General features: G+C 44.3%; 1 protein-coding gene across 1 annotated transcript in view; it reads left to right on the forward strand.

The window, feature by feature from the left end:
* The window catches only part of map3k15 (mitogen-activated protein kinase kinase kinase 15), a gene marked incomplete at its 5' end in the record, with an annotated part of 56,108 nt that extends 31,061 nt beyond the window's left edge, over window positions 1–25,047 (forward strand). The window contains 13 exons of the mRNA XM_083650625.1: window positions 146–276; window positions 2,325–2,430; window positions 7,053–7,210; window positions 7,708–7,891; window positions 9,511–9,688; window positions 10,885–11,059; window positions 13,252–13,437; window positions 14,163–14,268; window positions 16,568–16,805; window positions 20,925–21,037; window positions 21,183–21,289; window positions 21,432–21,508; window positions 24,736–25,047. Of these exons, the coding sequence (XP_083506751.1) occupies window positions 146–276; window positions 2,325–2,430; window positions 7,053–7,210; window positions 7,708–7,891; window positions 9,511–9,688; window positions 10,885–11,059; window positions 13,252–13,437; window positions 14,163–14,268; window positions 16,568–16,805; window positions 20,925–21,037; window positions 21,183–21,289; window positions 21,432–21,508; window positions 24,736–24,826 (1,850 nt within the window). The 3' untranslated portion in view covers window positions 24,827–25,047. The remainder of the gene's footprint in view (window positions 1–145; window positions 277–2,324; window positions 2,431–7,052; window positions 7,211–7,707; window positions 7,892–9,510; window positions 9,689–10,884; window positions 11,060–13,251; window positions 13,438–14,162; window positions 14,269–16,567; window positions 16,806–20,924; window positions 21,038–21,182; window positions 21,290–21,431; window positions 21,509–24,735) is intronic.
* Between the last annotated feature and the right edge of the window lie 402 nt (window positions 25,048–25,449).

The raw sequence follows: 25,449 nt of genomic DNA on the forward strand, positions 1-25,449 counted from the left end.
ACAACAACTGGAACAAATCGATACATCTGTCTCCTGTGTTTTATGTGTTTCACTAGCTCTTTCATCATCCAGAGCAACTTGCAACCACTGGGCCATCCTTTCATCTCCTGATTAATGATGTTTTGGACTTCTCTCCTCTCTCCAGGAAGCCTGTCTGCACTGCTGCGGTCTAAGTGGGGTCCGCTGAAGGAGGCGACTATAATCTTCTACACCAGGCAGATCCTGGAGGGGCTCAGATACCTGCACGAGAACCAGATCGTCCACAGAGACATCAAGGTACACATGGGATCACATTCAAACCAGATCGTCCACAGAGACATCAAGGTACACATGGGATCCCATTCAAACCAGATCGTCCACAGATACATCAAGGTACACATGGGATCACATTCAAACCAGATCGTCCACAGAGACATCAAGGTACACATGGGATCCCATTCAAACCAGATCGTCCACAGAGACATCAAGGTACACATGGGATCACATTCAAACCAGATCGTCCACAGAGACATCAAGGTACACATGGGATCACATTCAAACCAGATCGTCCACAGATACATCAAGGTACACATGGGATCACATTCAAACCAGATCGTCCACAGAGACATCAAGGTACACATGGGATCCCATTTAAACCAGATCGTCCACAGATACATCAAGGTACACATGGGATCACATTCAAACAGGACTACAGTAAACCAGATCGTCCACAGAGACATCAAGGTACACATGGGATCACATTCAAACAGGACTACAGTAAACCAGATCGTCCACAGAGACATCAAGGTACACATGGGATCACATTCAAACAGGACTACAGTAAACCAGATCGTCCACAGAGACATCAAGGTACACATGGGATCACATTCAAACAGGACTACAGTAAACCAGATCGTCCACAGAGACATCAAGGTACACATGGGATCACATTCAAACAGGACTACAGTAAACCAGATCGTCCATAGAGACATCAAGGTTCAAATGGGATCACATTCAAACAGGACTACAGTAAACCAGATCGTCCACAGAGACATCAAAGTACACATGGGATCACATTCAAACAGGACTACAGTAAACCAGATCGTCCACAGAGACATCAAGGTACACATGGGATCACATTCAAACCAGATCGTCCACAGAGACATCAAGGTACACATGGGATCACATTCAAACAGGACTAGCATGGGGAAACTGTGACCTCCAGTTGGTGTTCACCATAATGCATTACAACCACCAGCAACAGACATAAGCATCTCATCCCCACTCATTCAGGCCTTGTGGATTTGCCCTATTTGTCCAAAATGTGTATGATATAAATGAGTACATATATGGTCACTGGCCACAAACATATGGCCACAAACGCTACGGATTAGCCTCCTGAAAATCTGTGCAAACATCGGCATGGCCTGGGGTCCTTCAGGCTAGAGCGAGGTGCTCGGCGCAGGCGAATGACGTGCAGCGCACAGGCCTCCTTGAGGCATCCTCTCTGCCCATGGTAGGCTACCCATGGTAGGATTGCCTTTTCCCCGGGAGGGTCTGGTGAGACGAAGGGCCTTAGACCCTCCATGCACCGAAGGGTCTTTCAATACTGCGGTGTAGCACTAACTCTATAGCTTAAACTGGTGGGCGTGATCAACCCTTCCGCGGGCAACGTTGCAGAGTAGGAAGGCTGATCCGTGAGCGGCTGCTTCTGGGACGTGGGTCGGGGTCTTAATTGGCCTCGGCTGGGTCTACTGGGCGAGGGTGTATGATGTTGAGAGACCCGAAACACCTTACGACCCCAGTTAACATCACTGATGACGCGTCCCAGCGCATGCTGTACTATGTATTTTAAACACTGTGGACACACAGGAGGGGAAGAATTAAGACTTAAATGTGAAATCCAAAACTTTCTCTGAAACAGTGGCAAGTAAACGGCCCCTCCAGAGAAAGCCGGACTCCCCAACAATGGCTGAACCTCTTCACCCCAGAAGAGGAAGTTTAGGTCTGAGGAGAAGTGTGCAGTTCACTGACATCATGGATTAGGATTTCTGGGTTTTGAAGTCCAAAAATACCTACATATCTCTCCTCAGATAATTTACATTAGTTTTATACTATTGCATTTACAAATACTTTGAATTTACTTGAATTAGATTTATTTTTTACTATTACTATTACTATTTCACAAATAAAGTGAGTAAACTGAGTTCTGGTGGGCTTACCCTCCACTGTATCTGTTGCCAACCAAAAAACGTTCTTGCTTGTTCTCTCTCTCTCTCTCTCTCTCTCTCTCTCTCTCTCTCTCTCTCTCTCTCTCTCTCTCTCTCTCTCTCGCTCTCTCTCAGGGGGATAATGTGTTGGTGAACACCTACAGTGGTGTCTTGAAGATCTCAGACTTTGGCACCTCTAAGCGACTGGCGGGAGTCAACCCCTGCACAGAGACCTTCACCGGTAACTAGTTTACACTCTGAGCTAGATAACATAAATGCCACTGGTGTATGGTAAAATATTGCATGTATTTTAACCTGTAACCTACAGCTCATAATGCCTCCAATTTGAGAAAGTGTTTCATAACACACATTAGACTATAAATGGGCATTGAGGAACTGTATGCGGTTCTTCCTATAGATACAGCCAATGTCTCATCATAGATGCTGGGGTAGCTGGCTGGGGCCGTGGTCAGGGTCGGGTAAATCCTCCCATTTTCCCCATTCAGCATAGTTAGCATTTAGCTGCTAGCCCAGCCCAGGCAGACAGGATCGGTGATTCAACCACCGCAGTAAACGCACATCTGAACAGACATCTATGTACCTGCTCTAGAATCCCCAGTCCTGTGGTGAGTCAGCACATTGAGATATATGGGGGGTTTACCCCACTCGTTCAGCTGTAGTAACATCTTGTGGGCGCTCCCACACAGACCGACTGTATCTATTGTGACCATAGGAGAGCCCCACAAGGGTCCTTGATAAACCCCTTCATAAAGGGTTCATGCACCCTGATAGAGCCCCTAAAGTCAAACATCTGTTGTTCTTCTTCTTCTGTCAGTTGGATGTGTGAGCTTCACTGTGCAGAATGATGTCAGTGCAGAGTTTGACACTAGAAGGCTGTTTCCACATTCATCTGCTGAAAGTGGAACGTTTTTCTGAGCTCACTGAAAAGGTCATTTTAAGGACACCAATTATTATGAGTATAGTTATAATAATAATAATAATAATTATTATTATTATTATTATTGTTATTATGATTGTGATTATTATAAGTCGAGTATTTTATATACATCTTAAAACATGACTTTAAGGAGTCTTTAGCATAGGTTCATTAGGGCAGTGGTTCTCAACGTGGGGTCTGGGGACCAGCACGGGTCCTTGAGGGGGTTCCAGGTGGTCCCCAGCAAATTGATGAATTGTTCAACTTCATCATGATTTAATTTACAAGAAGTTAACGCACTTAGAGAATGTAGAAGAAGGACTGTTATCTCTCTATCTACAATACAGATAGTCATGGAATTCTGGACAAAATCATCTAATAAAGAAATTATTCTGAGACAAAAAATCTAATTAAATTGCAATCTAATGTCTGCTAAATTAGGGGCCTTGATATGAAAAAGGTTGAGAATCACTGCTTTATGGAACGCTTGAAGGGACCCCCAGTGGGGGTACCGTCCAAAACAAATGATCAACATTGTATTATACACGCAATATCACCAGTTTAAGCTTTATTATCCGTCATCCAACATCCAACATTGTCTTACCACTACAGCTTAAAGAAAATACATACACTGCCAGTTCAGTTTCACAGAGTGCTATGATGCAAACACCGCTAGTAATTCAACCCCGGCTCTATGAACAGAGTCATAGTAACACTGTGATCTCAAACTAGAAGTGTAAATATCAAATCACCCTCAAAATGTCAAGAGCTACTATCAGTATCTATGGAAACTCTCATAGACACATATGCATGTACGAATATGTGCACACACATGCACATACACATTCATGGCCATCTGCTCCAGCGAGGAGTGTAATTAGATTAGCTAATCAAGCAGAGGCAGAATGGTGTTTACCTTTCATTAGCAGGTGTGTGTGTGTGTGTGTGTGTGTGTGTGTCACTGTTTAGTGAGTTTAGTTGGAAAATGGCCGTAGCTCGGGATGGGAAGGCGGTAGAAAGTCAGGTTTCGAGGGCTGGGTAGGAATAGTGGTTAGAGGGATATGGGTGTTGTTTGGGGGCGCGGGGGGGTTGGGGAAGACGCCATAGGGATATGAAGGTGCATGAGATATACTGTAATATGTGTATTAAATGTAATTTTAATCAAAGTTTAAGTTTAATTAGCTTAGCTTTTTGCTGCCTTATTTTGACCAGACATCCTGCCTTATTTTGACCGGACATCCTGTCTTATTTTGACCAGACATCCTGTCTTATTTTGACCAGACATCCTGTCTTATTTTGACCGGACATCCTGCCTTATTTTGACCAGACATCCTGCCTTATTTTGACCAGACATCCTGCCTTATTTTGACCAGACATCCTGCCTTATTTTGACCAGACATCCTGTCTTATTTTGACCAGACATCCTGCCTTATTTTGACCGGACATCCTGTCTTATTTTGACCGGACATCCTGCCTTATTTTGACCAGACACCCTGTCTTATTTTGACCAGACATCCTGTCTTATTTTGACCGGACATCCTGCCTTATTTTGACCAGACATCCTGCCTTATTTTGACCAGACATCCTGTCTTATTTTGACCAGACATCCTGCCTTATTTTGACCGGACATCCTGCCTTATTTTGAGCGGACATCCTGCCTTATTTTGACCAGACATCCTGTCTTATTTTGACCAGACATCCTGTCTTATTTTGACCAGACATCCTGCCTTATTTTGACCAGACATCCTGCCTTATTTTGAGCGGACATCCTGCCTTATTTTGACCAGACATCCTGCCTTATTTTGACCAGACATCCTGCCTTATTTTGAGCGGACATCCTGCCTTATTTTGACCGGACATCCTGCCTTATTTTGAGCAGACATCCTGCCTTATTTTGACCAGACACCCTGCCTTATTTTGACCAGACATCCTGCCTTATTTTGACCGGGACATCCTGCCTTATTTTGACCAGACATGACCTGCCTTATTTTGAGCGGACATCCTGCCTTATTTTGAGCGGACATCCTGCCTTATTTTGAGCGGACATCCTGCCTTATTTTGAGCGGACATCCTGCCTTATTTTGACCAGACATCCTGCCTTATTTTGACCAGACATCCTGTCTTATTTTGACCAGACATCCTGTCTTATTTTGACCAGACATCCTGTCTTATTTTGACCGGACATCCTGTCTTATTTTGACCAGACATCCTGCCTTATTTTGACCAGACATCCTGTCTTATTTTGACCAGACATCCTGCCTTATTTTGACCAGACATCCTGTCTTATTTTGACCAGACATCCTGTCTTATTTTGACCAGACATCCTGCCTTATTTTGACCAGACATCCTGTCTTATTTTGACCAGTCATCCTGTCTTATTTTGACCAGACATCCTGCCTTATTTTGACCGGACATCCTGCCTTATTTTGACCGGACATCCTGTCTTATTTTGACCAGACATCCTGTGTTATTTTGACCAGACATCCTGCCTTATTTTGACCAGACATCCTGCCTTATTTTGAGCGGACATCCTGCCTTATTTTGAGCGGACATCCTGCCTTATTTTGACCGGACATCCTGCCTTATTTTGACCAGACATCCTGCCTTATTTTGACCGGACATCCTGCCTTATTTTGAGCGGACATCCTGCCTTATTTTGAGCGGACATCCTGCCTTATTCTGAGCGGACATCCTGCCTTATTTTGACCAGACATCCTGCCTTATTTTGACCAGACATCCTGTCTTATTTTGACCAGACATCCTGCCTTATTTTGACCAGATATCCTGTCTTATTTTGACCAGACATCCTGCCTTACAGACATCCTGCCTTATTTTGACCAGACATCCTGTCTTATTTTGACCAGACATCCTGCCTTATTTTGACCAGACATCCTGCCTTATTTTGACCAGACATCCTGCCTTATTTTGACCAGACATCCTGCCTTATTTTGACCAGACATCCTGTCTTATTTTGACCAGACATCCTGCCTTATTTTGACCAGACATCCTGCCTTATTTTGACCAGACATCCTGTCTTATTTTGACCAGACATCCTGTCTTATTTTGACCAGACATCCTGCCTTATTTTGACCAGACATCCTGTCTTATTTTGACCAGACATCCTGCCTTATTTTGACCAGACATCCTGCCTTACAGACATCCTGCCTTCTTTTGACCAGACATCCTGTCTTATTTTGACCAGACATCCTGTCTTATTTTGACCAGACATCCTGCCTTATTTTGACCAGACATCCTGCCTTACAGACATCCTGCCTTCTTTTGACCAGACATCCTGTCTTATTTTGACCAGACATCCTGTCTTATTTTGACCAGACATCCTGCCTTATTTTGACCGGACATCCTGCCTTATTTTGACCAGACATCCTGCCTTACAGACATCCTGCCTTCTTTTGACCAGACATCCTGCCTTATTTTGACCGGACATCCTGCCTTATTTTGACCAGACATCCTGCCTTATTTTGACCAGACATCCTGTCTTATTTTGACCAGACATCCTGTCTTATTTTGACCAGACATCCTGCCTTATTTTGACCAGACATCCTGTCTTATTTTGACCAGTCATCCTGTCTTATTTTGACCAGACATCCTGTCTTATTTTGACCAGACATGACCTGCCTTACTTATAAACTTTGAGAGCTGCTGAAACACAGATGGCCAGGGAGGCGGGAGAATTTGTAAATTGTGGGAGCCGAGACGTTTGTCTTGACCTAGAGCCAGGTTGTGACATATGGCAGCTTTTAGCAGTTTGTTTAGAAAGATTCAACTCTACATCTCTGTCTCTCAGTCCCTAAATTACCAGTAAATCAAACTTTATTGACACTGAGATAACCTGAACATTTATGGCCTCTCCTTATCTGGCATTGGTCATCGCTGCTCCAGGTAACTATCTGCCTGTCTCTCTGTAGGGACTCTGCAGTACATGGCTCCAGAAATAATTGATAAAGGCCCTCGGGGCTACGGTGCCCCAGCTGACATCTGGTCCCTTGGATGCACCATCATAGAGATGGCTACTGGGAAACCCCCCTTCCACGAGCTGGGGGAACCACAGGCGGCCATGTTTAAGGTTGGTATGTGCACTGAGTGCTGTTGATTCTTCCTAGTTTGTGCATCCAAAGGTGCTATCGGAATCATATAAAATGTCACTACACATCTCCCTATTTCTAACTATATTTGTTTTGATCATATTAGCTTAAAGTTAGTTGTCACTCTCCCATAGATTTACAGTGTACAATGATGACTGTAATTATACCCAAATATGGCAGCATGTAATTTAAAGCTAAGATATAGAAAGAACAGTGGAAAGTGGACATGTATATTGATTTACAATGGAATCTGATTTTTTTTCTTTTCTTTTTTTTATAATAATTTGACATCAGCTATTGTGCTATTATGAGAAAAACAACAATTTCCTACTTGGAAATTTCACACAGACCCTTAAAAGTAAATCAAACAAAATTATCAAAATTGTCACAGTTATGTCCTTTATTGCAAGTTCGTAGTTAGACTTGATCTAAAAGGAAAATATTTTCATGCCACAGTGCTTTCGTGTGTGTGTTACAGGTGGGAATGTTTAAGATCCACCCAGAGATCCCCGAGTCTCTGTCGCTGGAGGCCAAGTCGTTCATTCTGCGCTGCTTTGAGCCCGATCCTCACAAGAGAGCGACCGCCTCTGACCTGCTCAAAGACACCTTCGTCAGACACAACACCAAGGGCAAGAAGAGCAAGATCGCCTTCAAACCATCAGGTTACACAGACACACACACACACACACACACACACACACACACACACACACAAACATACAGTACACACACACACACACATGCAAACATACAGTACACACACACACCACACACACCACACGCACATACACACACACCCTATGCATGCACACATGCACACACCATGCATGGACGCACGCACGGGCGCGCACACACACACCACGCACGCACGCATGTACACTGTACAATGTACACCAAAATATGAAATTAAATGACTGCATTGTGCTGACTGTTTTTGTTTGTTTGTTTTTGGCATGCGTTTGCTCGGGATCGTGTCAGTGTGGCAAGGTTGGTATCACAGAACAAAACATACTGTTCAAATATGTTGGCTTTCTCTTCTGTTTGTGCTTAAATGAAGCTATTGGTCTATTTGGGGATTTTCTGTGTCTATGTCTTTTAACTTCACAAGCCAAATCAGCTTGTGAGTTTCTTTTAAGAATAGTTTACCCCAAAATTAAAATTATTTTTAAATACCCCCCCCCCCCCCTCCTCCATACAACGTACCAGGAGTTTGCCAGGCTCACTGTTGCTGGAGAAGCAGTCTTCCAAACAATTACAGAAAATGGAGGCCAGCTGAAACCAAAAAGGGCCAAAAATGTCCTCCATACAGCCTCATTATGGATTATCCAGAGAAACATATAATGAGGACACATGACTACTGAATCTGATAAATGATAAGGATTATATACAGCTCTGAGATCATCTGGCTTGTGAGGTTGGTGCCTGGTCGACCCCAACCTCTCTGTCATTCCATAAGCTTGGGAATATAATGCTCCATCTGAGTTTAGAGTAGCTTTGAGATAGAGAGGCTTGGCAGCTGCATCACACATCTCCTATACATAGCAACCACATCTGGTGTCATCATGGAGGTCCAGTGGAGAACCACAAATAATGGTCAAATCCAAACAGATGGAGAAATACCTGAAAATAATTGTTGAATTAAAAATTAATCGTTTTCTGACACAAGAACATGTCCCTTCTTTAGCCCTATACCATCTGATCCAAGTCACTACTAGGCTATACTGTATGTTTAAAAAAAGAATCCTTTTTGGCCATATTGTCAGATGGAGCCTTATAACTCCACAGTTACAGTTTCTGTAACTGGGGGTTCAGTGGACTCCACCTGTGACCTGACCTTTGACCTGATCTGTGACCTGACCTGTGTACCTTGTGACCTTTGAAATACTATCCTCTTTTCTTGCACTCTTTACTATATGATCATATAAGAGCAGAACTCGTATTAGTCATATGCACATTCTTTTAAATGCACACTCTTTAAAGTTAGTAGCTGACTAGTAGCTAACTCTTTAAAGTATATTAGCCAATGGATATAACATTTTGTAATATAACTCTTCATTTGTGAAAGAATAGGACAGAATAAAATGAAAATCTGTTTCTCATCATCTGGCTCAACCAATGATTTTTTTCTTCCTAAAACGGATTAATCTTGTGTGTGCGTGCGTGTTTGTGCGTACATGGGGGTGTATTGTGTGTGTGTGTGTGTGTGTGTGCGTGCGTGCGTGCGTGCGTGTTTGTGCGTACGTGGGGGTGTGTTGTGTGTGTGCGTGCGTGCGCTGACCAGACTACATCCGCAGCGTGTCCCTGCCGGTGCAGTTGCAGTGCGAGGCCACAGGGAGCAGCAGCAGCGAGCACGGCTCCGTCAGCCCAGACTGTGACTCCAAACACGACGGCTTCTTCCAGAAGAAGACACTCTCTGGCTCCGAGAACCTGCTTAAACCCCAAAACTCCAACTACCTGAGGTGTGTGTGTGTGTGTGTGTGTGTGTGTGTGTGTGTGTGTGTGTGTGTGTGTGTGTGTGTGTGTGTGCGTGCGTGCGTGCATGTGTGTGCGTGCGTGTGCGTGCGTGCCTGTGTGCGTGCATGTGTAACTTATTTTTAGATGTCACATCTGATATCCAGGAGCTGCGATTTGCTGAATTTGCACACACAAAACTTGCACACACAGCAGCACTTTGTCTGCTGATTTTGTGCATCAGCTCCTTTTGCTGTACGCTGCCTTTGCTGATCCCATCACTGATACATAGAAACCTTCATTTACACTTTTTAATTTGAGGATTACTGCGTTGAATACTTTGAAGGTGAAAGCGAGAAACTCAGCAGGCCATTTGAAGTGGCAGAGCTATTCTACCTCTTGTACAGAAGATTTTGATGAGGTAACTGGTAACTAATGGAATATATTTTTTAAGTAACCTACTCAACCCTTGGCAAGCCCGAAAGTGCCATGTCATGTTTTGATGGTGATGGATTTATGTGTACTTGAATGTGTATTTTCATTGTTTTTGCTGATGGGACAATAAGGATAAAGTCAATATTATGTGGATGTGAATGAATGTGTGTGCAAGACAGGTGTGCACGTGTGTCTATGTGTGTGTGTGTGTGTGTGTGTGTGTGTGTGTGTGTGTGTGTGTGTGTGTGTGTGTGTGTGTGTGTGTGCGTGCGTGCGTGCGTGCGTGCGTGCGTGTGTGTGTGTGTGTGTGCGTGTGCGTGTGCGTATGTATGGGTTGCAGGTGGCCTTACTGTTCTCACAGTGCGCTCCAATGCTTTTTACAACATTGTTATAATGAGGGCTGATAAGTTTTACAAGCTTGTGTTGGTGGGTGAGCAGAGACGCGCACCAGCGAATGCTCGTGCACAAACACACCTGCTTACAAACAAACAGGCGCAGGCTGTGTACGTGCACGCCGGTCCACTCTCACACACTCTGTCCCCACTTTCCTGGGCACACACAGTCGCCAGGAGAGGCTTGTATCTGTAAACAGTTGTAAATCAGTTGGGTGTTCCACAGCTTCTTTTATATTCCTCTGGATTCGTGTGTGTGTGTGTGTACGTGTGTGTGTGTGTGTGTGTGTGTGTGTGTGTTTACGTGTGTGTGTGTGTGTGTGTGTGTACGTGTGTGTGTGTGTGTGTGTGTGTGTGTGTGCGTGTGTGTGGCGCAGTGTTCCTGAAGATGGTTCGGTGTCGGAGGACCGTAGCGCGCCCCCCTCCCCCGAGGACCGGGATGGCGGGCTGTTCCTGCTGAAGAAGGACAGCGAGAGACGAGCCATTCTGTACAAGGTCCTCAACGAAGACCAGGACAAGGTCATCTCCAACGTCATGGAGAACTACATCCAGGTGTGTGTGTGTGTGTGTGTGTGTGTGTGTGTGTGTGTGTGTGTGAGATAAAGTGGCAGAGTGTGAGATAAGGAAGTGATTCCATGCAGTGCACGTGACTAGTCCCAACATCCCAGTGTGATTTCCCAAAAACCTCTAATGGTTCGTTTCCACAGGATCCGCCATTTCCATGTTTTCCATTCGTCGTAGCAGCAGCCGTTCATTCTGCTGCCTTTCCAGACGGGTGTGCTGTCACGTTGGCCGTTCCATATTTGCATAAAGTTGAGCTCTAGGCTACTTTGTGCAAACCAGGGGCGTCCAATGCCTCGCTGCCTCTGGAAACTCCCGTGCAAACTTTAACTGCTGTCTATCTACAACTAAAGGAGAATTGTTTTGTTTTTTTGCACCCTGGACCTTATTTCCAGCTTTAAATATGATGTTTAAGTCACCCTGACAACTTGGGTTTGATTAGCATCAGCAGAAACAATAATCAGTTTGAAGTGCGACCTGAAAAGGAGGAAAACAGGGCATGTCAAATGCCTGTGTTTATGTCTTGTAAATAGCTTATTTTTATACAGCAGGTCATAATGCTTTTTATATCAGAGAGAGAACGAGATGAGAGAGATTTAACATACCGGCTGCCGGCGTTGCACAGCGTGCTCTGTTTGCTGTCCGTCACAAACTGTACGTATTACCCGGCTGCTGCATGTAAAACTCAAGCTGAAGTTAGGCTTTTATTTCAGAAACAAAGCCTGTTTCTCCTTTGGGGTTAGGAAATATCTTGTATCATCAACCTTCCTGCCTCTGTTAGATTATGGTGATTTGTTGTACATGGGTGCTTCTGCCCAATGTTTAAAGTCACTAGACACTGTGTGTCATAGTGCCTTGAGATTTGTCACTGGTTGTATACGGCTTACCCACCATTGTACTTTGTACGAAAAAGTTGAATGGCCATCTCTGTATGTACGCAGGCGTACACACTGGCTGAGTTTTATTTATAAAACTCTCCTTGGGCTTGTCCCGTCTTATTTATGGACATATCTGTCCAGAAGCCACAGCCACTATGGCCTACGTTCACAGGATTATTTCCAGTTGACTGCTCCGCATCCTCGCACCAAGTGGGGAGAAAGAGCTTTTAAATACGCTGCCCCCTTAGATTGGAATACCCTTCAGAAGGATTTAAAATAGCCAGAATTGGTCTCCCATGCTGAGTTTGGCGGGATCCTGAAGGACATGGAACGTGAGACCATTGGTCAATGTCTTTGCAACTAGATTTGTAGAATCACATTTTATATTATTGTATTGCTGTATTGTTGTATGTTTCTATGTACTGTTGACATGTTGTGCTGCCTTCAGGTCACCTTTGTGAAAGAGATCATTGATCTCAATGGGTTTTTAACCTGGTTAAATAAAGGATAAAAAAGAAAAGAAAAAAGTAATCCATGAATTCAAATGAATCATCTATATTCTCTAAAACAGATAAATATCATCAGTGTATATCATGCTAAGCTATATAACAGATAACTACACTGCAGTGAACCCTGCAGTCACCCAGATGTACTAGTTCTTCTTCTTCTTCTGTTCCACCATAAAAGCAAACAGAAGTTGCTAATCAAACCCAAGTTGTCAGGGTCACTTAAACATCATAAAGCTGGAAATAAGGGCCGGGGTGTAAAAAAAAAAGATCCTTCAAGACAGATTCAGCAACTGCCTGGTTTATTTCTCTCCTCAATTTCTTTCAGAAACACATTTTGTCGAACTATTTTCGTAGTAGTAAGAGAAAGTTTGCAATGAGCCGCCATGTTTGTCCAGTTTGAAATCCGGGAGCAGACGGCCCAGCGAATATGACACAGCGTTCGTCCAATCAGATGCAGCAAGGAACCAGTATAAGTGGGGTAACGATGAAGTAAACATCTTCTGAAAATATTGATTTAGTTAATATTGCTGCTGGTTGTTATTAGAGGTCATAGTTCACCCACCTGTTGCATTACCACAACATCACTCTTGTCTGGGTACTGTATACTGTATGTGCTATGTGTCTTGACTGCCTCTGTGTGTGCGTGTGATTGCATGTGTATGTGTGCTGTGCTTGTGTGTGTGTGTGTGTGTGTGTGTGTGTGTGTGTGTGTGTGTGTGTGTGTGTGTGTGTGTGTGTGTGCGCGTGCGCGCGCATGCATGTGTGTGTGTGTGCGTGCTTGTGTGCATGTGCGCAGGGCAGTGAGGAGCTCCAGCTGTCGGTAGACCACATTAAGCAGATCATCTGCATCCTGCGAGACTTCATCCACTCCCCAGAGAGACGCGTCATGGCCACCACCATCTCCAAGCTCAAGCTGGACCTGGACTTCGACTCCACCTCCATCAACCAGATACAGCTGGTGCTGTTTGGCTTCCAGGACTCAGTCAGTGCACACATACACACACGCGTGCACGCACATACACACACGCGTGCACGCGTGCACGCACACACACACACACACACACACACACACACACACACACACACACACACACACACACACACACACACACACACACAGGCACACACACACACAACATGCAGCAAGACATTGCACGTAGTGCAAACAATTAGTTACTATGTAGCAGCATTGGCATAGGTAGAAGTGGTTTTGTCATATTCAGTTTTGCAGAATCCAAGGTTGCTGAATATTACAAGATACTTCAATGACAAGTTGGCTGATGAATAGCCTGGATCGCTCATAGCTGATACCAGTGTCTAGATTTAAACACACACCTGTTAAACTTCACTTCCTTTAAGATAATTAATTAGCTTGATTGGAGGTGCAGCCACTAATTTCACTGGAATGCACAGGACTTATTTGCTCACTATTGTTTAGACTCATCAGAGGTTTACATTTTCCAGTGTTAATAGTGTTGATGTTTCAGTGGTTTGAAGTATCGATATGTCCAGACAGACCTCATACAGTATGGCTTTGGGACGGCTGTTTAAAACTATCTCAACTACCTGAAAGTGTTAAATGGTAAACACTGGGATACTATTTACTTTTCTGTGCTTGCATACAGTATGACACCAAGTCCGTGTGTGTTTCTGTGCCTTTGTGTGTGTGTGTGTGTGTGTGTGTGTGTGTGTGTGTGACGCTCTCAGGTGAACAAGGTACTGAGGAACCATCACATTAAACCACACTGGATGTTTGCAATGGATAACATCATCAGGCGAGCAGTGCAGGCTGCTGTCACCATCCTCATACCAGGTGGGCGGCTCTGAGCATTTAGCCCCATCTAGTGGACAAAGACACACACTCCAAGTGAAAATTAGAAGTGTGTGAATATTCATGCAGTGCCATGAGTTTTGCATAAAAGCAAGTGTTGCGGGGAATGCTTAAATTCAAACTGGTGACACAAAGAATTTAATATGGGTCTCATACAAATGTATGATTGAGTGCGTTTACATGCGTACAATAATTGGATAACTGAGAATAATCAGGTAACTGGCAATGATCTGATTTCTGCGTTTACATGCACTTAGTAAATAGCAGGAACTCACCTCAAAGTGCGTGAGTGGACATTGACTGCAATGAATAAAACTGATGATTCAGCAGAAAGCTAGGTGTGCTCATTTTGTCACGTGGGTTTTGCCCATGGCTTTCCACGGACATGGCCACTTAGGACGTTTTCAGCAGGTCTGAGTCTATTGGAGTCAATGGGAAAAGTCAATGTGATCTCAGATTATGACAGATTCTTTCTCCCCCATATTCATTAAAGTAAATATTCGGCCCATTCTCCGAAGCCACATATCTTCTGAATATTCTGACACTAAAATGGCATTTTTCAGACAGACAGATCAGGAGAAAATTAAACTTGTTCAAGACCTGTCTCTAGCTCAGCAACACACTAACTCTTACAAGGGGCAGCTTTGTGTTTATATAATGTGGTTTGTGTGGAGTTTGGGAACTCACAATCTCTATTTCAAGTTAGCTTGCTAGGTCAGCACTAACCCCGCGTCACCAGGCACAGTCCTCTCACAACACTTCAGGGGAGAGGTGACCACGTGACCATTTAGGAGACTTGCTGCCACCATCTGTTAGAATTGGCCGAGCCTGCGGTGACCCATCTATAGTAATATCTATGACGTCACCCATTGATTTGTGGACTCCTGTTTTGACGCCTTGAGTTTGGCATTTTAACCGTCCCCATCTTGGCTTTTTGTAGCCAGAAGCAGCTAGCGCGACACCAGGGGTTTCCCACAGAGCTGCAGTGCCACCTGCTGTAGACCCTTTTCGCAGCAGCCATTTTGAGTGTCAAAGCAGGGTAAACACAGGTGTAACCATTAACATTAATGATGCCCCTGGCACTGGAATACCTGAATGGAATGGAATGGACCCATTATTAATGGCATTGGTTACAATGTCAAATGTACAAGGTTAAATGTGTTGACCTTGCTTTGAAATATCAAAATGGCTGCTGTGAAAAGGGTCTATTTAGCGAGCTGCGCGATCACTGGACAGGCAACCTGTCAGTCATCATGCCCCAGAGCATAGTCTGCTTTATTGTCTATTTGACTCTAAATTGGACCATCATTTAACAAAATAAACACCATGCTGTATTGAAGAAGACTTCAAACTAGCCATTGAGACCATAAACTCATTAAGAAAGTGTTTACTGAGGCCATAAAGCAAGTGAGAAGTAGGGTCATTCTCCCATCTTTTTGCTGAACAATGGACCTATTTCACAGCAAACCTTTTGAGGTGGTAAAAGCAGGAAGTAAAGCAGCTGTACGCTAATGCTAATATGCTTCCATTCTTATTTGACTGGTACTCTAAGGCCTACAAGGTAGGTAGCCCTTCAACTGGAGGCGGAACTCGCCATCTTTGGCTGCTCAGAGTCCTCTTTGCTCCTCCCGGTGGCCGTGCGGCAGTCTTTGACGCAGGGGATGACTGTTGCCAAGAAGGTCATTCTTAAGGACTGGAAGTCCTTCTCTCCACCTTCTTTTCAGCTGTGGCTGACGGACATGGTCTCGGTTGTGCGCGTATGGAGAGACTCAGGTTCCAAAGGACCAATTCATTGGGGAAGTTTTTGGTTATCTGGGACCTGTTCCTGGCCTATTTTGACGAGGTTAAAAATGACAAGTGACTCACCCGCCGATTATTTATGGACACTTATAATGGACCCTATGCACAGCACATGGGCATTTTACGTGACTGGTAGCACCACTTTGGAAAGTTGGAAATGTATATTTGTTTTTGTTTTGTCTTTTTCTTTTCCCTTTTCCTGTCTGAGTGTTTTTGTTTTTGTTTCTCATGTTCTGAAAAACCATAAAATAAAATATTGAAAAAAATATATACCGTATATGCTTCCATTCTGATCCAGTGCCAGGTGCCCTCATTAATGTTAATGATTACACCTGCATTATTTCCTGCTTTACCACCTCAAAAGGTTGCTGTGAAATGAGCATATAGAAAGAATGTAGGTTTACGGCACTTCCGCATTGGCTTAATTTTTCAGCTGCGGAGGATGCCCCTTGCCCATGACCTTAACCTTTCACCCAACCAGAGCTGAAGACGCACTTCGGCCCGGCGTCAGAGAGCGAGGGAGCGGAGAAGGAGGATGAGGTGGACGAGGAGGAGGCAGAGTTCTGCCCCGTCTTGGCTCCTCCTCCTGACGACCACGTGACCCCTGACCCCCACGCTTCTGGGCCCAGCACACTCAGCTCCACACACTCCCAGGAGACGCAGCGCTTACACCACCCACTGGGGGCACAGCTGGGACGGCTCAAACAGGAGACCAACCGGTACCCACACACTCTCTTCATGACGACCATTCATGAACTGACATTCATTCACATTTAATGGAGAATTTTCAGTATTTTTCAACCTATTTTCAGATCTGTTTGTGTGAGCAGAAATGTATTATAGGAAGGTCGCTTTTCCCACATGCCCCTCCTGCCTTGGCAGCCTGCACGTACGTCCACTAAACAAGCTTGTTTTTGCAACCGACACAGGACGCAGGACGGCACGGTGGCTCAGTGGTTAACATTGTTGCCTCACAGCAAGAAGGTCCCGGGTTCGAACCCCGGTCCGTCCCAGGTCCCTTCTGTGTGGAGTTTGCATGTTCTCCCCGTGTCCGTGTGGGTTTTCTCCGGGTGCTCCGGTTTCCTCCCACCATCAAAGAAAAACATGTATGTAAGGGTTAATGCTCCTGTCAGTGCCCCTGACCAAGGCCCTGGCAAAAAGAACTGGAGTTGGTCCCCGGGCGCTGCACAGTGGCTGCCCACTGCTCCTAGTTCTAGGAAGGTTCCTAGTAGAGGATGGCTCAAATGCAGAGGATGAATTTCCCCCACGGGGATAAATAAAGGATAACTTAACTTAACTTAACAGGCTCAGATTGTTATTGTAAAAGAGAGAGAGAAAAAGCTTACCTTGCAGCGGTGTTCGCCCTCTATCTGCCTGCTGTCCATCACATTGAGATAGTAGCCCCCGATGCTTCAGTTTGTAAACTGTATAGCGTTAGCTCAAATAAATATGAGCGGACATCGAATTCAAATGCATCGTCCATATTCTCGAAATCAGGTAAATATTCTGTCATAACTTACACAATCCTTCAGCTACGCTGTTACTCCGAGTGAAACATGGCGGCTTCAGTTCCACACACAGTCCACACAGGCAGATGGAGGTAAATAGAGGCACCTCCAGTTCTGTCTCATCATATAATAAGGATATGAGCCAGTGTGTGGCAGAAAATCAGCTTTTTACAGGGCGTACACGCACAGTTACCACATGCCCTATCTGCTGCCTCTGTTAAGTAAGTAAGTCAAACTTTATTTATATAGCGCCCTTCACAGCACAAATGCACAGAGTGCTTTACATCGGTAAGAAAAGCAAGGCAAGAAAAGCAATACACTGCAATAAGACAATAGATTAAAAAACCAACAAGGTACAATAAAAGCATGGGATAAAAAAACAGATACGACAAGTAAAAGGTAAAAGCAGTGATTGATTTACCGATTGCCAAAGGCCTGTCTGTAGAAGTGAGTTTTGAGTTGTTTTTTAAAAAGGCTTTCAGTTGGGACGGTTCGCAGGGCCAGGATGAGGGCATTCCAGAGCCTTGGGGCCGTTACCCCAAAGGCTCGGTCCCCTTTAGTTTTGAGTTTGGTCCTGGGGACCGCCAGGACCACCTGGTCAGATGACCTCAGTGACCTGGCTGGAGGAGTATGGGAGGATGAGGTCTGAGATGTAGGAGGGGCGTGACCATGGAGGGCTCTGTGAGTGAAAATGAGGAGTTTGAAGTCTATTCTGAAGTGTACAGGGAGCCAGTGCAGGGCGGCAAGGATGGGGGTGATGTGACATGATTTGTTTGACTTAGTGAGCAGTCTGGCAGCGGTGTTTGAATGAACTGGAGTTGGTTGACAGATGATTTGTTGAGGCAGGTGAGCAGTGAGTTACAGTAATCGAGTCTGGATGAGATAAAGGCATGCACAGACATTTCCAGTTCGGTATGTGGTATGATGGACTGGAGTTTTGGAATATTTCTGAGGTGAAAGAAACAGGTGCGGGTGAGGGATTTGAGATGCTTGTCCAGGTGCATTGATTGATCAAAAATGACACCCAGGTATCTGAGGTGGGTGCGCACGTTTTCTTTAAAAGCCCCCAGGTGCGTGGAAACTCTGGAGGCGATGTTGTTGGCGGCTATGATTAGCACCTTGGACTTTGCAGCGTTGAGTTGGAGGACATTTGTCCCCATCCAGTTTTGGATGGCGGAGACTGAGAGACATTCCAATAAAATTGGGAGCTTCCCTAAATTGCCGGGTTTGAAGGAGCAGTACAGCTGGATGTCGTCTGCGTAGCAGTGGTAGGAGATACCTGGGAATTTGCTGATGAGAAAGGCCAGGGGGAGCGGGTTCTCGCTCAATACTGCATCAATTTCAGACATTTCTGTTCTGGCTGAGTAGTAACATAAAGAAATATGAAAATAATGTCCAGGTTGTAAAATACCGAAATTCTCTTTTAATTTGAACCTAATCAACACATTACTGAGTTTGGATAATGTTATGTTGACTTTTTTTAGATGGATGATTATGAGAAACTTGAGTTGTGTTTCAAAAAAGGAACCTTCTTCATAGGAAATTCTATCTGTCAGGCCTAGGAATAAAGGCAGAACATTTTGTTTAGAGAGTGATGTAATGATTTGTTTTATATATTGTATTGTTTGAGCAGTATGTTGAGTCATGATTTATGTTGATTTAAATGTACCACTTCAACGGTAATGCACCTTGGGTGCATGACACAAGAATAAAGAAAGAAACAATCAATCAATCAATCAATCACTAGGAATCTCTCTAGGGTGGAAATGATGCACCATGGCTGCAGTTATGGAAATCTCCCGCTCCGTGAGGCTCCCAAAATCGTGACTGACACTGCCCACCCACCTGGGCGCCATTGTGCAACTGCGCCATCAGCTCATACTACATCACAGTTGCTCGAGTGACATCACTGATGACATCACAACTGCCTGAGTGACATCACAGTTGGGCAAACACAGTTGCTCAAGTGACATCACTGATGACATCACAGTTGCTCGAGTGACATGACTGATGACATCACAGTTGCTCAAGTGACATCACTGATGACATCACTTCCATCACAAATCATGACTGACACCGCCACAGACAGACACCACGTAGCCAATTTTAACTAAGAAGATAGCACATTTCATATACAGAGGTAATTCAAAGTGCTTCATATAAAATACATGACAACAAAAGAGCATAGAGAAATAAAAAGATTAAGAAAAAATTAAAGCTGCAAGCAGCCTCGACAGGTATTCATAGTGCGTGACCGTACAGACCACCTAAAAATCAGTGGAGTGGATGCGAGTCACCGTTTATGAGTCGATGCAGTTAATGTTTGATTTGTGGCATTAGCGGTTAGCTTAGCACAAATCGAAATCGGTACTGCATCCTCATTCGTTGTGCTAATCAACACCAAACGTGGTGCAGTCCCCGCAGGTGTTGTCACTGATGTGCCCACCGAATTTCAAGGTCATTGGGCACTGTGAAGTGAACTTATGATAGATTGAATGTTGTCCAAATCTGATTGGGTATAATAAGAATGATAAGAATCTCGCCAAAAGCAATATAGGTATTCCCAGCCTACGCTGTGAACCCCTAAAAAGCCAAAATAATAAAAGATAGGAACAATAAAATCATGAAGGTCACAAGGATGGAAAACTGACAGGTGGCACCTGACTTGTTTTTTGAGCCTATCCTTTGCTGTAGTGACGTGATAGGAGAGGGTTCCATTCAAACATGCCAACAGATCTCACACACGCACACGCGCACACACACACACACACACACACACACACACACACACACACACACACACACACACACACACACCATGATAGGAAAGAGTTCCATTCAAACATATCAACAGATCTCCCACACAGACACCCACACACATACAAACATAGCCTGGGTAAACCCAGCCTCCATGTGACGTCTATGCACTATCAGTCACGAAGACTTGCATTACAGGCATAGTCTGTGACGTCACGTTGAAGGCTGGCATCACACAGGCTAATAGTCCACAGGCATGTAGTGATTAGATTCCACCAAGGTCTTTCCCTCTCCAAACAAAGGAAGGACATTCTTAATAACCTGTGGGAGGAAGGAGACAAAGAACACACATACATGCACACACGCACACACACACACACACACACGTGCGGCATGCACACACACACACACACACACACACACACACACACACACACACACACACACACACACGTGCGGCACGCACACAGACACACACACACACACACACACGCACATGCACATGCACACACGCACGCCTACCAAAAATGCAATGTGTAACAGGTGTTGTTGGTGCTGTGCTGCCCCCTGCAGGCTTCTGGAGGAGCTGCTGCATAAGGAGAAGGAGTACCAGCAGGTCCTTAAGACAACACTGCAGCAGAGAGCACATGACCTGGACCTGGCCAGGGTCCGACACAGACCAGCAGGTGACCAGCAGGAAAGAAGGAAGAATGGATGGATGGATAGATGGATGGATGGATAGATATATAATAGATAGATAGATACTAGATAGATAGATAGATAGATAGATAGTGTCTGTATGTCTCTCTCACTTGCTCTCTTTTTTGCCAGACGTTCCACCTCCGTCCATCTTCCAAATCCCACCTGACCACGAGCCTGACAAGCAGCTCACTGATTGGCTGAAAGACCAGGGGGCGGACCCTGACACCATAGACAAGGTCGGGCGTCTTGTCTGATGGCGGTGGGAAATTGGTGTCTGTACCTTGCCTTGAAATGAGATTTATTTTACTTTTCTGTGCCACCCAATGTGGTTGTAAAGTGATGGCTTACTGTATAGGCTTCCTGTGTGTTTCTGTATAGTTTGTGCTGGAGGAATACTCGCTGAATGACGTTCTCATTGACGTCACCAAAGACGATCTCCGGTATCTACGTCTACGGTATCTACTCTCTCAAAATATGACCGAATGGAAGAAGGAATTACTGTAAGCTACTATTGAAGGCCAATGGATGTTCTTAAAACCAAATCTTTATTACAAAAAAACATGTTTTAGCCTTCATCAGGGTTATTATTCGTATTTGTAGTATTGACCTTTGTAATGTTTCCTGTTTTCCGTCCAAAAAATGCAAACACACCAAACATGACAGATAATGTCAGGTCCTAGCAACAACATGTTTATGTAAATGTAAATATTTAGCTTGCTAGTATAGTGTGTTATTGCGCAGTGTATACAGTTGTTCATATCTTCAGATTGTATCTGATTTCCACAGATGGTCAAGTACATGTGGGTTTTCCACATCAAACAATTGCCTCACTGTATCCAAGGCAACGTGTGATGTCATGAAGCTCATTTTTCCTTTTAACCTTGATCAATCTTTATGGCTCTTTATTGATTTTTATTACCTTGGTTATAACACCACATATTCGGGTGAATCAGTCAGTCACTCAGCAATCTGGGCATCCAGAGTCTAATAAGACTATCGGACAGATGGCCGATATTTTGGGTCTCCTAGACCCAAGACTTTATATATAGATATAGATTTTTTTTTTAAGTTTTGAAAAACAAATCTTTTCAGTAACATTTCCTCCTACACGTTTCTGATCGATCACCACCAAATTTTCGATGTAGCATCGACAGACCTATCTCATTAACATTTGTTAAAAGGTTGTTGATATCTACTGTCTTTTGAAGATATTCATTTTTACATTTGTGAGGGGGCGTGGGCTACTTCATGACCAATCCAATCATCATGAAACTTTGTGAAGATGACCATACTGTAGCTGTTTTATGATTGAACAGTAGGGGGCACTGCAAATGCCAAAAAACTGTATGATGACAAAATTGTGTGACTTGTATGCATGTTCAGGGAGGCTGTACTAGTCCAAATAAGAAGTTTTGTCAACATTGGTGAAAGTGGGCGGGGCCTATGGTGTAATAACCATGTAACAGCCGGAACAGTAATGTGACATCTACTTTTTAGATTTTGATGTTGTCAACACCTAATTTGATATACAGCTTTGGGGGACTACAATACACATTTATATGATAAATGAGCAAGATCAGTTGAAGAAAATTACCACCATCAACCAAAATATATTCACAAATGGTGGGGCTTAGCAAATATTGGCCATAACCTTATGACAGATTATCAAAATCATCATGAAACGTTGAGAACATCATCAATGACCATGCATTGCGTAACAAATGTTGTGCTATTCGACCAAAAGGGGCCACCGCAAACGTGGCCTAACAAAAACATCCGTAACTCCACACTTGTTTGTTCAATGATGTGAAACTTGGCAGATATATCAAGGGATAATATCCCTTGATATATCTGCCAAGTGGACATGGTCCAAACATATAGGGCTCTATCGTCCCACTGGCCTTACATTAGCGCTTAGCGCCAGGCGCAGCCTATATTAGTGGGCGTGGACCGGCGCAGTGCTTATTTTCGTGTGGCGCTACACGCGGCCTTAAGCATTATAACCACGCCTTTTAAGCATAGAATTATTCACAACGTGCTCATTGGAGAAGTGCAGTAAACAAATCACAATGTCCCTTTCATGTTCCATTCCACGGAGCGATCCAATCCGGTCAGAAAAGCCCGACCAAAGCGCTCTGAGCTCCCCCCCTCCCTCTTTCATCCCCGTCTGTCTCCATATATATTATTCCATATTATTATGCTTCTCAAACCAATCTCACTGCAGTTTAAATACAGCAAGCATGTAAATACGCTACACTATAGCAAGATCAAAGTGAAAAGTGTTCTAAACGCATCGGCTAGAAAAAATATAGCTTATCCCTGGCTGGATGTCATGATGAGATTAGATTGGTGAAAGTTTGGGCAGAATGATATCGTTTTCCCTCGCTACCTTTTCTTCTCCCCCAATGCACAGGTAGGATGATGCAACAGCCTCTGAATGACAGGGGCTCAAAACTACGGTACAACAACTTTTTTTTCATCGGTCATTGTGCCTGTCTGACGCGCGAGAGAGAGGGAGTGAGAGAGAGAGAGAGAGGGGGAGAGAGAGTGAGATGGAGGAGAGCCGCGCGTATTTACGCACATTAATATCCCTGGCACACTGAATAAGGCCTGGTTTTGAAAAGCGTTAAGCGCTAAATTAACGCCAGGGGGGAAGATAGCGTTAGGCCGGTATTTAAGGCCGAAACGCCCATTCTGGCCTATTCTGGCAATGCGCCACGCCTCTTCGGCGTAAAGCGCATTTCGGGGCCTAAAAACATGATGCTATCACCCCGAGTCAGACGCAAAGCAAGTTTTTTTTTTCCGTTTAACGCCAGTTTAGCGCCTAAGGCCAGTGGGAAGTTAGGGGCCATTATGTTTGGACCATGTCCTCAGAACCACCAGCTTTTTGGCGGAGACGCACTGTTCAGAAAAGGCTCTAACCCTTTCATTGCCGCTTTCAGCTATATTTCTGCCGCATCTAGTGGCAATCAACACATCCTGTACAGGGTCTGTACTTGTTCTGAACCAATAAAGTTTTTTATATATCCATCGGCCTCCAAGAGCAGCTCAAATTGCTTTTCTTTATATGTTTTCCTTTCTCAAAATAAATGTTTTCGTTTCACAAAATACAGTATAAGGGCCTGTGTCCACCTAGCGTGTTTTTCCTCAGGTCCAGCGTCTTTTTTCAGTTGTTTCCAATGGGGGGAGAGCGTATGCCGGCGCACACGGACGTGTAAAGAAAGTGCGCTGCACCCAGCATATATTTTCAGAGCACTCCGCCGTTTTTATGCGCCGGCTCCCAGCGCTTCCAGCTGAGAATAATTTAACTTTTCAGAAAGACGCTGGTGTTGGGTGCTCCTTTTCTGGCAACTAATCATATGGAGAAACTATCGCAACAGAGACAGAAAGGCTCAATTGTGGGAGCAGATTGGCTAAACACTTAATATTTCTGGTGAGTGTTGTGCTTACTGCTTTTAATAATGTAGCCTACCTGTGTTGTTAGCTTGCTAGCTGTCAGCTATCAAGCTACTACCGCACTGAACTAACGTTAGTTTCAGAGTGCTTCCTTGTATATTGTGCGCTGGGATCAGCGCACTCCCAGCGTTTAACAGTCGGAAAAAGGCGCTAGGTGGACACAGGCCCTTAGACTCCCTCATCATACAGTACATCAAACTAGCATGGTAACTCTTTCTCCCCTCAGAGGCGGGGTGCTCTGCCGCATCTGGCGGGCGATCCAGCGGCACAGAGAGCGGGAGAGGCTGAGGAGTGATGAACGCACAGAGGAGGCATAATGGGCTAGCTGGACTACAACCCTGCAGAAACACGCACACACTACTACGTCTTCTCTCTCTTTAATGAGACAAGAGTGTTACAGTGCCTTTTCATGTCGTAGTCTCTGCATGTACAGGATTGACTGAATCTGTGTCCAGCTGTGCGTGTCAGACCAGACCAAAGCGCTTTAGTGCAGGCACTATCTGTATGTGTGTTTACATGTGAGCGAGTGCTATGTGTTTGTGCCAGTGTACTGTCAACATGATGGCATGTACCTCCACAACTTGATGAAAATGATGAAAGTATTCTAGTATACACTGCAAGGTTGGGGCCATTCATTAATCATACTGAACGCATGGTAAAGTCTAGTTCACTTCCTACAGTCGTTATTGGAATGTCAGCCAGCTGTAAGGAAACTCAATGTGAATTGAGTTGGAATGACAGAAAACAGAATTGAATTCCATGAAATTTAACTTCTAAGAGTTTGTCTTGACTTGACAAAGATCTAACTTCATGAATCAAATAAAACAACAAGCTACCACAAAATGAGCCATTATTACATTTATGTTACATTGTAACATAATATATATATATACATATATATATATATATACACACACACACACACACACACACACACACA

This window comes from Poromitra crassiceps, assembly GCF_964638095.1.
Source record: "Poromitra crassiceps genome assembly, chromosome: 2".
In the NCBI taxonomy this organism is placed as follows: domain Eukaryota; kingdom Metazoa; phylum Chordata; class Actinopteri; order Beryciformes; family Melamphaidae; genus Poromitra; species Poromitra crassiceps.